This window comes from Phalacrocorax carbo, chromosome 2, assembly GCF_963921805.1.
Source record: "Phalacrocorax carbo chromosome 2, bPhaCar2.1, whole genome shotgun sequence".
NCBI classification, from domain to species: Eukaryota; Metazoa; Chordata; class Aves; order Suliformes; family Phalacrocoracidae; genus Phalacrocorax; species Phalacrocorax carbo.
In genome coordinates this window covers 119306669-119318823 of record NC_087514.1, presented here as the reverse complement: position 1 = coordinate 119318823, position 12155 = coordinate 119306669, and the positions used below count along the sequence as shown (strand labels likewise).

Below are 12155 nucleotides of genomic sequence, written 5' to 3'. Positions count from 1 at the left end.
CCTCAGGATGGAGTTTCTAGATCTGACAGATGTCTTTGTGGTAGTTTCCACCTCACCCTGCTCTCCTAAGGGAGGAGTTCCCTCTGTGTATTCATATTCCTGTTCAAATGTACTCTTCAGAAATGCATGACTTCAGTTAAATCTTCCCCTCCAGTAAGATGCTTCTAATGAAAATAATAGTGTGATTTTAGTGTGATCCATTTTTACTAAGGTCTTGTTCACACTTGGCCCCTTCAAAATAATAAATTAAAAATAAAAAACAATAAATTATTATTCATAAAATAGTTAATTATGTAAACAGTTTTCTAAACTGGGACTATAAAGCAACATTGTAATATAGCCACTTATTCCCTTCATGTATAGAAGAACGTTACAACTGAGTTGCTGTCTGGTTTTGTGTGTTCTCTTTCCCCCTTTCTAAGGCAGGTAATCCAAGCCCGTGCAATTAGCCTCAGAAAACACAAGTTTGTTTTAAACTTTGTCATTTTTTCAGATTATTTTTAATGAATTTAATATAATAAACATTCTGATTTCTTTATGCCACTTTTCTTCATTATGGGAACTGAACCTGTTGAAATTGCATCAATTCAGTAGCCAGAGAGTCCAGGTGGTGAATCTGACATGTTTGTGAGCCTCTTGCTAAAAGCAAACACATAGCTGGTAACGTAGTACTTAGGCTGAAACTTTACTCCTTAATGTGGCCTGAATTTCCAGAATAAAAATGAAAAATTATCTGCGCTAGGCATAATCCTGCTGCCCTGCTCCTGGGGTGGCTGGAGTAGAGCTAGCAGTACTGACTTTGCCCTGTGACATTTTGATCTGAGTCATGGGCTGTCCCGTCAGTGCAGTGTTAAGCCCCGTGCCTGATCCTTCCCTATTACTTTTGCCATTTGAACCCAAGAGGAGTAGTTTTTGACCTGTTTGGGGTTGTGGATTGAGATTTGTTTCGTTTGTTTGTTTGTTTTTTATCTATGTGTGGAGTCCTGAAAATATTTCCCTGGAAGTACAGCTCCCTATAGCAAATTTAAGCTTGCTAATAATAGGCTTGCTTTTTTTAGCTGCCTTTCAAAGACCTGTTAGAAATGTCCCATTGACCCTCCAAGGTTTTATAAACCAGGGGTTGGAAACTGCCATGCTGTTGGGTATCTGGATGAATCTGCAGGAGACTGCCAAAAATTCTCAGCATAGCTGGGCTGTTTTGTTCCAGTCCCACTGATCAGATAAAGCTTTTTAGCCCTTGCAGGAGCCATTAGGAAAAATATATGAATACTGATGTTTCCTTATTATCCTTCGAGAACTTGCTTTGGTAAGTTATGACAGGCTCGTTGTTAGATTTGGGCAGTATGAAAGTGTGGCAGGAGAAGCATAAGTAAATATCCTGTTACTTAGAAAACACACTTTCTCTCATTTCTGTTGCAAAGGAAGATTAAATATGCGGTGTTGGTTTTATTTAAAGGGGCATCCTGTCCTGTGGATCTAGATCACCTAGTTTAGCTGTCATGAATGTCATCACATGACGAGTTATGTGTGTTTGCTTCCTTTGGATTATGATAAAAAGTTAACTTTAGTGTTGTTTGTCAGCTCTCAACATACTGTCAATGTCTCATGAAAGCTCTTCTGAAGTATCTCTTTAAAGTATATAAAAACCCAAACTGAAACCCTCAAAAAATGCACATGGTCTGTCCTGGACTCATTTTATTTTATTCCCTGCCCCAAATTGTTTTCCTGTAATTAGCAGAATTTGAAATTGACTTGGTTCATATGACCAAATGTAACCTCTTCCCAAAGTTGAATGTTAATGGACTTCTAATAGAGGAAATGGTTGCAATGTACACAGTAATACTGTAGTTTTGCAAGTCATACCTATATGCTTGACATCACTAGCATGAGTAATTACATGAAAATCAGCTGGGTGATGATGACAATGATGGTGTTAAGCTTGGTATAAGTTTTATAACATCAGAACCTTGTAGCTTTCAGGTACACGTTGGATGAAAGCCCACGTCATTTGTTAGCTCATTCGTAATGAATTCTTTGGCAGTCACAGGCCATGAAAAAACAGATTTTTGACATGGCTTATGGCAGGTCAAAAGACAGTTGCTTCATTTATGTAGGCTGTAGTAGTGTATTTTAAGTGTTCATTGTAGCAGGAAGTAGATTTTAATTTGTTTTATTTACATTTCTAATGTGTATATTACATGGTTTTTTTAATTATTCCTACAATGCCAAATGCCTTCCAGGTAAAAAAGAAAAGGTCTTTGGTCTGTCGTGTTGTTAAGCTAAATTGCTGTGTGTGTTGTCATTGTGTCTCACACTTACTGAGTGGCCTCTCTTGTAGCCTAACACCGTGATTAAGCCCTTAAGCCCTTTGCCTTCATGTTTTACATGTTGTTTGCTCCAGAGCAGGAGGGACTGACATATTCCATCTGTGTGTTATAAATCAAGTTCATACGCAGCATGATTCAAAAGCAGGCCGGTTAGGGCAAGATACTGCTTCTTCCCCTCTACAATCTCTTTTTGGGGGTATTGTTTACAAGAAAACACTCAGTTGGACAACATAAACAGAAACAGATGTTTGTGTATGTAAGAAAAAGGAATACAAACAAACAAAACCCAGGTCATGTAGAAGAGAAGCTGAGACTCCAAGCTCCTGTAACTTGACTCTAAGTTAATGCACACTAAAACACATATGTATTTCTCAAATAATGAATGGTGCTTATGTACTGATCACTGATTTTTTTTTATTTTGTTGCCTGATGATGCCTCTAAAGCAAATATTAAGTAACAAAGTGCATTAAATAACAAATTTGTCCTCCAGCCGGAAGTTGGAATTGGAGGCCTGAGCTGTATCCTCTCAACTGCTTCCTTACTGCATTGCAGAAATGAGCCCCCAGACTTTCAGGCTGAGGTACCTCAAAGCTCCTTCCAGTTTCTCCTTAGACAGGTCCACAGCTCAATAATATTTCTGAGAGGGAGCTGCAGAACTCTTGCAGGAGTGAAACCACTTCCTGCATTTGTAAGAGAGAGGAATTTTTATTTGACTGCTGAAGTGTGCTGTTTAGGGCTAGACCCGCAGTTTTAATCACTATGTATTTGTCTAGCTTTCAGTCAGTCTCTACTAATACTGACCTTAAGGTGACTTGTCAAACTAATTCCTCTGTTAAATAGAGGAGTTTACTTTTCCTGTGACTGTTTCATTCCTTTGCTTTGGGAAACAAAACTTCGGGGGGGCGGGATAGGCTCAGAGTCTAGGCAAAAAATCCTGAAAGTCTGTGTTCAGGACTATCCCAGCTTGTTACTGCACCTGGTGTGTCAAGTCTAAGACTTTCATTTGAAAATCAAACACCTAAATTGGTATTTTCTTTCTTATTTTTTAATGTGATATGTTGTTACTGTCAACATTGTTGTCAGGCATGAGTCTTTAATTATGTCAGCTTTATTTTGAGCTGGCAAACCAGCATAACAATTTTAATAAGATTATTAAATAACGCAGGGAAGGTTAACCTGTCTCCATTGGGGAGGGGAGGGATTCCATCCTTAAAATACTAGTTAAGTCTGTGTGAGTGTATGAATGCATAAGCATCCTTACAAAAATCGTGAAAAACTGGGGAAAAGGTATGGATTTACTAGTAGGTATAGATTTATCTGAACTTGGACCACCAGATTGTTTGGGTAATCACAGTTTCTGAAAATTATATAGCTTCTCTCCCTATGTTTCAGGAGTCATGGGGCCAAATTACAGCTGTGGTTAAAATACAAAGTAATTACAGTATGGTATGTGAATTCTGTGAATGAGGAGGAGAGGGTTTTTTGTTGGTGTTTTTTTCTCACCAAAGTAAATAAGATTCGCACGTGCTCATTTCTATCTTGATTTTTCTGTTTGTGCAATGTATGTATGAATATAAGACTGATATGTTTTAACATTAACCCATCTGACTTTCTTCAGATTGATAAAATATCTTGAACTCTCTCACTTGGCAGCATGCTAAATGCTCAAAGCAGAAATATAAGAAAATACCTGGCTTATTTATACCAGTTATGTTAGAAAACCAATATTTTAAGTGGTCTGGTTCATTCACTTCTGTGAACCTAGAAACTTTGTGCTCCTGTCTTTTGCCTCTCACTGTGGCAGTAGCAATATCAGTCACCTCTCTTCCATGTCACTTGCACTAACATGCACAAACTCATTGCTTCTGTGCTTGGATGTAATTAACCATCCTGCTCATTAATGATCTTAATCTTTAGCTGTGAAAGACTAATTGTCCTTTATGAATTTGGTCCTCTTGAAATAACAATAGAAAGCAAGCTACCATTGCCTTTCCTGTCTAGGTGGGGGCAATAGTGTCTCCATTAAGGTCGGTGTTATGCAAAATAGAGCCTTCCCCTTGTACATGACAGAACTTAACCATAAAAGTTTTGAGAGAAGTTTAAGCTCCTGGGTACTTTTGCGATCTTCTCACTATCTTTTCTATAAAATTTATCCATTTTGTCTAGGTAACAGTGTCACATTTTTAACAATTAAACATAAAAATAGCTTCAGTATTGATTTTTTTGGCAGAAAACATAATGGTGAACATTGTCTACTTTCTCCGAATTAAGATGGAAAAAATGCACTCTATTTTTTGCAAAGCAGTGAGAATAATCCTTCCTCAACATGGATTCAACAATCCGTGTTGAATACAAGGAGGCTGAACCATTCTGTTGAGGTATATGCAATTCAGTGTATTTGGTAGTAAAATTATTGTGTTCATTTTTGTAGAAGGTGGGTCTTTATGTAGCGATTGTAGTGGTTTTGTGCATTTACAGCATTGTGCAAATAGTCTGTTAATAAGTGTCTTTGGAAGAAGTTGCTGGGTGTATAAAGAGCCGCTTTCAAAGTGTACTGTTCCAGGTGTGCTCTAACATTGAGTGGTGTACGTTCACAGTGCAAATTGATTTATCACCTGCCAAAGTCTTATGAGCACCTTTTTGTTTTCTCAAATGCCTACGTTTGGTGAGAGTTACACTGAGACTACAGTAAGTGCCGAGCATACGTGGAGTAGTACTGTTTCTGCCTCCAGATGGACTGAGATGGACCTTACCTTCTGGGTGGTCGAGGTGCACCTCTGCAGAGACGGAGAGGACAGGGCAATGGCAGCATGTTAGTGTCCTCAATGCAGTGGAGTGGTTTTGGCTAGGAATGCTAAAGGGGAGGTACAATGAATGCCATCGAGGGATGGAGCAAAGGTGGTAGAAGCATGACGAAGTAGAGGACTTAAGAGGGGCATAGAGCCGAAGCAGGAGGTGAGAGTGGGAGACAGCTGTTGTTCAGGAAGAGCATCTTCCAGGCAAGACTAGAAATTCCTGTCAGGGTCTTTGTCTTGTCTGCTTCTTCAGCAGTTCCTGCCACTACAACTTCGTAGTGGTTTGGTTTTGCAGTTTTACACCAAAGCTGTAAGTCAATGGATAAGGAGAAAGGGAACCTCTTCCACTTGCTAAGCTTCCTGGTGTCTGTAGGAGGGACCCTTCCCCAGGTCTGAGACAGCAAAAAAGGACCCTACCAGCTGTGCCAGGTCTTTACTTTTTTCCTTGCATGACAGCGTCCAGTTCTTGCTTCATTTCCTGCTGTGGCAGCTCCTGTTGGCACCTACCTGATCACTGTTCTCTTCATTAAAACAGTTATTGCCTTTGCTCTGGGGGGAGTGGAGGTGGCACACCGGTGAACTTAGTGTGTGATTAAGCAAGCCTTAAAAGCACTTAGAGAGTCTTCTGGGTAAGAAGTGTTCCGATAAGCGCAAGAGCCTGGTTTCAAAATCCATTATTTCATGTTTGATTTATTTACTTTTTTTGCTTTTTCAACTCACTTTCTGCAATTTGGAATTTCCCACATGATCGCCAGGCCATTACACAAACGGAGGTCTACATGTCTTGCAAAGCAGTGAATGCTGTTTCTGACTCTCTTTCAGATGCAAGTATGGACATAATAGCCTATGATGATTACTCCAGTCCACCGCTTCAGAGATATTGAAAGGAAACCTGAATACCTCCAGCCAGAAAAGTGTGTTCCACCTCCTAGCCGCGCTTCCCTGGGAACAATGTGGTTTATTCGAGATGGCTGTGGTATTGCATGTGCTGTCGTTACCTGGATGCTGGTGTTCTATGCCGACTTTGTAGTCCTTCTTGTCATGCTAGTTCCATCGAGAGATTATGTTTATAGTGTCATCAATGGCACACTGTTCAACACCTTGGCATTCCTCGCTTTGGCTTCACATTTTCGTGCTATGCTGACAGATCCAGTAAGTATATCTCTCTCTGTATGTCTTGGAAAGAAACAGGCGGTGTTTTTCTTGTCTGCTAGATGTTGGGTAACTCAGTTGCTGAGTGAGTGGCAGATATTTAAATAACTTTTCTGTGTCAGCCTGCTGTGTGAGGCTGCTGATGTGGTATGCTAATTTCTCATCCCACTCAAGTCAGATGCAACGTCAAGGACCCAGCTTTAGATTCCCATTGTGTAAGCAGTTCCTCTTTTTGCACTGGGAGGGAGAGTGTTACATTCTGACACTGTTTGCTCTCCAGTGGCAGATCTTGTGTTTGGCTTGTTGTGTCTTGACAAACAGGAAAGCTGGAAAAGCTGGTTTTAGTTGTCTGCCTTGGCAAGTATTGCTTCAGCAGAACACGGAGTAGAATGTGTGTTGTTTTGGAAAGCCATGTCACCATCTCTCATACTATTGGACCATGCTGAAATAAATACTATGTGATCGTGCTAAGAGCTGACAGTTCTTAGGCAGGAAGCATCAGAGTTGGAAGACCCCTTGTATGTCTCCATAGGACATTGCTTTATGAGAGATCTGGTGTGTTGCTTTCTTGTCTTTCAGCGAGTGAGAAGATATGGTTTAGTACCATGATGCTTATTCTGAGTGGCCTGTGATGGTTTATTTTGCTTAATAACCTCTGGACAGTTTCAGTTCAAAACCCCATCCCTGCTAGTCAGTGGAAGGAGAAACAAGCTCAGCCTCCTCTTGTCCCCTTCCTCCTGAGTGTTCTTTTTGCTGCTGGGAATGGTGCTGTGCCTCTGATACTCTACGTGTTCTTTCCAAATGTCATTTCCTACTTGAAACCCTGTTAGGTGCCATTAAAACTACAGTGTAATCTTTGTTTCTTAGTTTCCAGCTCTCCCAGAAGCCACAGCACTGAGAAATGGCTTGATTTTGGGTAATTTCACAGTTTATGGTGAAGACCGATGCATCGCATGCTACTGCTGCTGGGCAGAACTGTAAGCAGTAGTTGAGGCTCTAAAGTTTCTAGTCATTGGACTCAGGAACAGAAGGTTGCAGCAATTTGTTATATAGCTTGTATCATAGGGGTTCTTGTTGTTAATTATTTTATGCTGTGTGGCTTTAATGCCTAGGAGACTTCAGGTCGCTGGAATTATTTTGCAGAGTTAGCAGGAACTCTTCTGAAACAAAAGCTGTATTCTGAAGCAGGCTGGGCAAGCAGTGTTGGAGAAGCAGATACAATCTCTATGCAGAGTAATTGGGAAAAGATACTTTAATTCCTAGCCTGTGGTGGGATTTTTGTGTGCGGATGGCGAGAGCCAGTGAGATTTTGTTTCATTGTTTTATGAGTAAATCAGCTAAATAAAATGGAGGGGGGAAGATAAAATGAGGGGATGCAGCAACATCTGGCAAACCGTGAGTCAGGGATGAAGGAAGGTATCGGGACATGGAGAACCAGGGGCATGCCTAGGATCAGAATGAAACAGAAAGCACTGCTGAGGCAAACAAATAGAATTCTTATTACAAACACATGAACACCTGAATTCTTCAGAATTGATAGCATGTGTTATGCTTTTCAGGAACTGCTTCCTGTGGGTTCTTGCTAAAAACATTCCTCATGTTTTGAGCTTTGCTGGCTACTAAGGAGAGAGAACATGAGTTGTAGCATTTTGTGGAAATTGGTCTCGGTAATTTTTAAATTGGTCAGGCCTGTTGGGATGTTTCTGTGGAAGAACCCAAGGACTGCTTAAGAAAGCCTTGTAGTGCTGGTTTAACGTGCAGCTCTCTCATCGTGTATTGCTCCTGTTTATTGCTGTTGGGAGGTTGTAAAGGTGTGTTAAAAAGAGACTGTTCCATCAGAAATCTGTTAAAATATTACATCCCTGTTTTTATTTCAGTATAAAAGCCTTACATCCACAGAGGTACATTTGTGATAGTGCACCAGCGCTGATTTTGTACAGCATGTTTCATGACTTTTTGGGGGGGGGGAGCGGGGGCCCTAGAAAGGCTGGAAACTCCTGAACTGAGGCTCCTGCAGCAGCAATATGTTACCTGTTTAAAGACATGGATTTTAAAGTGGAAATTGCACAGCTAAGAATGTTTTGCCTAGTCTTATTCAGGTGGGAGGATTCTTAGTGTTCCCTGTTTGAATGTTAAACCCTAATTTAAATAACAAATACAAAATGGAAGCATAGCTATAAATACATGAGGTGTTTACCAGCAACTCTTAATGTATACGATGATACTTCAGAAGTAGCTGCTTCTACTGGAATAAAACATCTGCGGTTTCTGGTTTCTGATTATAAAACTCTGGCATGATAAATTGGTTGATTAGATGTGAAGAAAGGGATGAGGATTCTTAAATATTTTAAGGTTACTATATGATTACAAAAGACTAATTGCTTAAGTGAGGATTTACTGTTGTTTAAAAAAAAACAAGCAAAAACCACCAAAATTATATTTAAGTATGTAATTCCATATATTAGGACCTCATTTTAATTTTTATTCTGAATCTTTGTGCCCTTCCTGAAACTGTTGATGTTAGAGAAGCTTTTTATTTCTTTCTCATCCCTCTCCTCCCATAGTTTTAAGTCATGCTAATGTTCTCAGCACTTGTAATGTCCACAGGTTAATCTTCTGGTTTGTTTTTATTTCTGCAGGGTGCTGTACCCAAAGGTAATGCCACAAAGGAGTTCATCGAGAGTTTACAGCTAAAGCCAGGACAGGTGGTTTACAAGTGCCCAAAGTGTTGTAGCATCAAACCTGACAGAGCACATCACTGCAGGTAAAGTTTTTTTCTGAGGAATGTTCTTTTATGAAGACCTCAAGAATTATCCAGTGTGCCTTGATCCAAGTTGTTAATGGAATCTGAGACTTGAGTGATTAAATTGGGAGATTGGCATCCAAATTCTGTGGCCAATAGTGCAAGACAGGTTCAAGCTTCTCTAAAAAATCTCAGGCCTTTCCTTACAAGTTTTCATCTATAGCAGTCTGGGGCCACTTTCTGCAAAGTGAGAAACACTTCAAATGACTGCTGCTGGACAGCAGACCTGTAATTGACATGCCATAAACCTTCATGTAAACATGACTTAAAAAGACGTTATATACCAGAATGCATAGAAATCCATGAAGTGTGATGTCTTTCAAAAGGTCGGTGTCCTTTCTGTTTTTATTCACAAACCCATTTGTCTAACTGTAGATTCTATTTAGAAGTGGTACTTAAGTTAAAAATAAAGTTTGGGTAACTATATGTATTTTTAAAGAGTTCTGACTTCCACGTTTTCTTTGAGTCCTATGACTTTGTTTTCTGTTTTGTGATAGATCAGCATGCCTACTGATCTGTCATATCCTTTCTTTTTCTTGTGGGATAAACTTCCCTGAAGAAAGTAACTGGTAGTGAGCTTTCAGCACTAAAGGCAGTGAGGAAAAAAAAACCAACCTACTTCCTAAAATTCTCTTCTGCTTCTAAAACAAGTAAACCTGCTTTCCAGTAAGTAGTTAATGAGTTTGCACTGGTGTCCCTTCCTTACCTACTCAAAACCGAATACATCCTGAGAGAACTCATATCACGGTTACGTGCCAGGGGCCTTGTGGGGAAGGGAACGTGTGGTACTGAGCTGAACAAACTACTTGTTCTGCTGTTAACATTTTTCATATTTATTTTCAGACCGTTGGTTTGCAAATGTTTTTTGTTGTTGTTGTTTTATTTTAATAAAAATCAGGAGATGGTGATGAGGAGCAATGTGATCATGCCTATCACTTATTAATGCTACTGTAAAATCCCCTCTGACACTTCTTCAATTATGAATGAAACTTCGCATCTAAAATGCTGTCTTGCTGATGGCTTACAGTGTAGGTAAATGAAAAAGCCTCTCTGGCTAAAGACAAAACATCATCTCCATGGTCCTTATTTCTATGCTTTAAGATAACTTTATAGACGTTAAGATTTGAGAAGCTGATCCACTGAGCACTGATGCTGTTGAGAATCTTCAGTCAAATGTCTTTTGTGGGGTAGGAGGATTTTTATTGGACTTTCATACGCCAAGGCTGTGTGTATGCATCAGCTGGAGGTACTGCTAGCTGTATGCCTGAGGGACCAGAGTGCTTTTTGATTCATATGCTATTTTGTGAGTACTTCATGCCCAGCAAACTACTCCTTCCAGCATTTGGAAGCTGAATGGTTGAGCAGGGGGAGCATGTCTTGAGTATGGGCAAACCCTGCTGCCTATAGTTTTCAGTCTTAATTTCTCAGTTCCCTTTTCCACCAGCTAGTTTCACGTTCTGCCTCTCATCCAATTGCTTTTGGTATGTATGCGTGGAATAAAAAAATGTCCTCTCAGCTTTTGCTACCTCCTTCACGGAGGTCATCTTTGGCTTGGCTGCTTCAGGTTGTCCCTCTGGGGAACTAGGACCTTGGAGCAATTGAAGAGGTTGCTTGGGTTCTTTAAGAACTCAAGGGACGTGTGTGCACATCTGCACAAAGTAAATTAGACCACAGGGAGGCATCTTCCTGCTTTATACCACCTGCCCTGCTTCCCCCCCCCCCCCTTTTTTTTTTTAAACCAGTAATTGATAACTTGTTATACAAAGTATGACATTATCTGGCAGATAAATTGGTTTTACTGTGCCAGCTGATTTTAGTCCCCCCATAGCTCAAGCTGCTTATTCTAGCAAAACGAGGCTTTTCCTGTTGTCTGCTGCACCTGGGGATGGTACCTGTGCCTGCCCGAGGGGAAGCAGCTCTTCATCTGGCCCCCATGCTGGGAGGCTGGGGCCTGCCCAACCAACCGTTCATTTAGGTTCAGGGCTATAGCAATTCACTTGTTTTTCAGGCATAGGATGTGTCCGTGGGGATTACCCGCTCCTACCACATAAAGTGAGTTGCAAGGCTGTTCTGACAGAGAGGTTTTCTATTATTTATTCATACGTGCTGGTAAGAAGGTGTTTATGTTTTTGTTTGAGTTTCCCTTAGGCATTTGGGTGTTGAAGTTTATTGTTTATATTAAGTTCAAAATATTTTTTTTTGTTTTAAGAAAAATACAATTAGCAGAGCCGTGGATCCTGTCTGTTTCAGTGCTGCCAGAATTGTTCTGGAATGGCTGTTTCCTTTCTGGGTCTATTGTTTGCTTGTTTTGGGGTATTGTGCTGTTTCATATTTGATTTCTGTGCTTGTTTGTGCAATGTGGTATCAGGAGACTGCCTTTCGTCTCCTATCATATGAGAAAGCAGCAGAGAAAAAGACTTCCTTTATTATGTGAGTTGAAGCAGTTACTGACTAAACAAGAGAATGATGTTCAGACAAAATAATCATCTTTTAATTATTTGACTTCGAGACACAGTGTGCATGTTGGCAAGAATTTGAATTTTGGTTTTATTAGTCTGGTTTTGTGAAGTGCTTTAACATCTGATTTTACCTTGAATGTGTATTGTGGTACTGCAGTATGTGGCTTACCTTGATGTCAAGAATCTTTTCTAATGCTTTATTTAATTTTCTTTTTTCCAAGTTCCTGCTACCAGCTAATGTTAGTAAATAAACCTTAGCCTGTTACTAGGAACTCTGAAAAATATCTTTATTCATTACTGCTTTTCATATCTTTCTGTTTTTTGGTTTTTTATCTGTGGACATTTTCACAGACCAAATAGGTTAAAACTAAGTTAAATCACTGTTTGGTTCCCCCCCCGCCCGTCTGCCTGAATGTATTGTTCAAACCATATTATAGCAGAACCACTGGTGGGAATATTATGCTAATGTGTCTTACTTGGCATTAATTTTTTACAATGGTGATTTGGTATTCTATGGATCATTTTGAACAGTCATAGTCAAGTGAGCAAACCACAAATATAAATGCAGTGACCAGTAAATTTATAAATGCAGTGACCAGTAAATTTATTTAGGTTGAA

At 39.9% G+C, this 12155-nt stretch overlaps 2 protein-coding genes across 7 annotated transcripts in view; both read left to right on the top strand.

The window, feature by feature from the left end:
- The window catches only part of KIAA1143 (KIAA1143 ortholog), a 259367-nt gene that overhangs the window by 89681 nt on the left and 157531 nt on the right, over positions 1-12155 (top strand). The window lies entirely within an intron of this gene.
- The window catches only part of ZDHHC3 (zinc finger DHHC-type palmitoyltransferase 3), a 34591-nt gene that overhangs the window by 5878 nt on the left and 16558 nt on the right, over positions 1-12155 (top strand). For 5 of the 6 annotated variants that reach the window (XM_064444073.1, XM_064444074.1, XM_064444071.1 and 2 more), the window contains exons 2-3: positions 5946-6275; positions 8915-9039. In XM_064444073.1, the coding sequence (XP_064300143.1) occupies positions 5970-6275; positions 8915-9039 (431 nt within the window). In that variant the 5' untranslated portion in view covers positions 5946-5969. Of the gene's footprint in view, positions 1-5935; positions 6276-8914; positions 9040-12155 lie in introns of all 6 variants that reach the window. The other variant, XM_064444072.1, reaches the window with a different exon arrangement.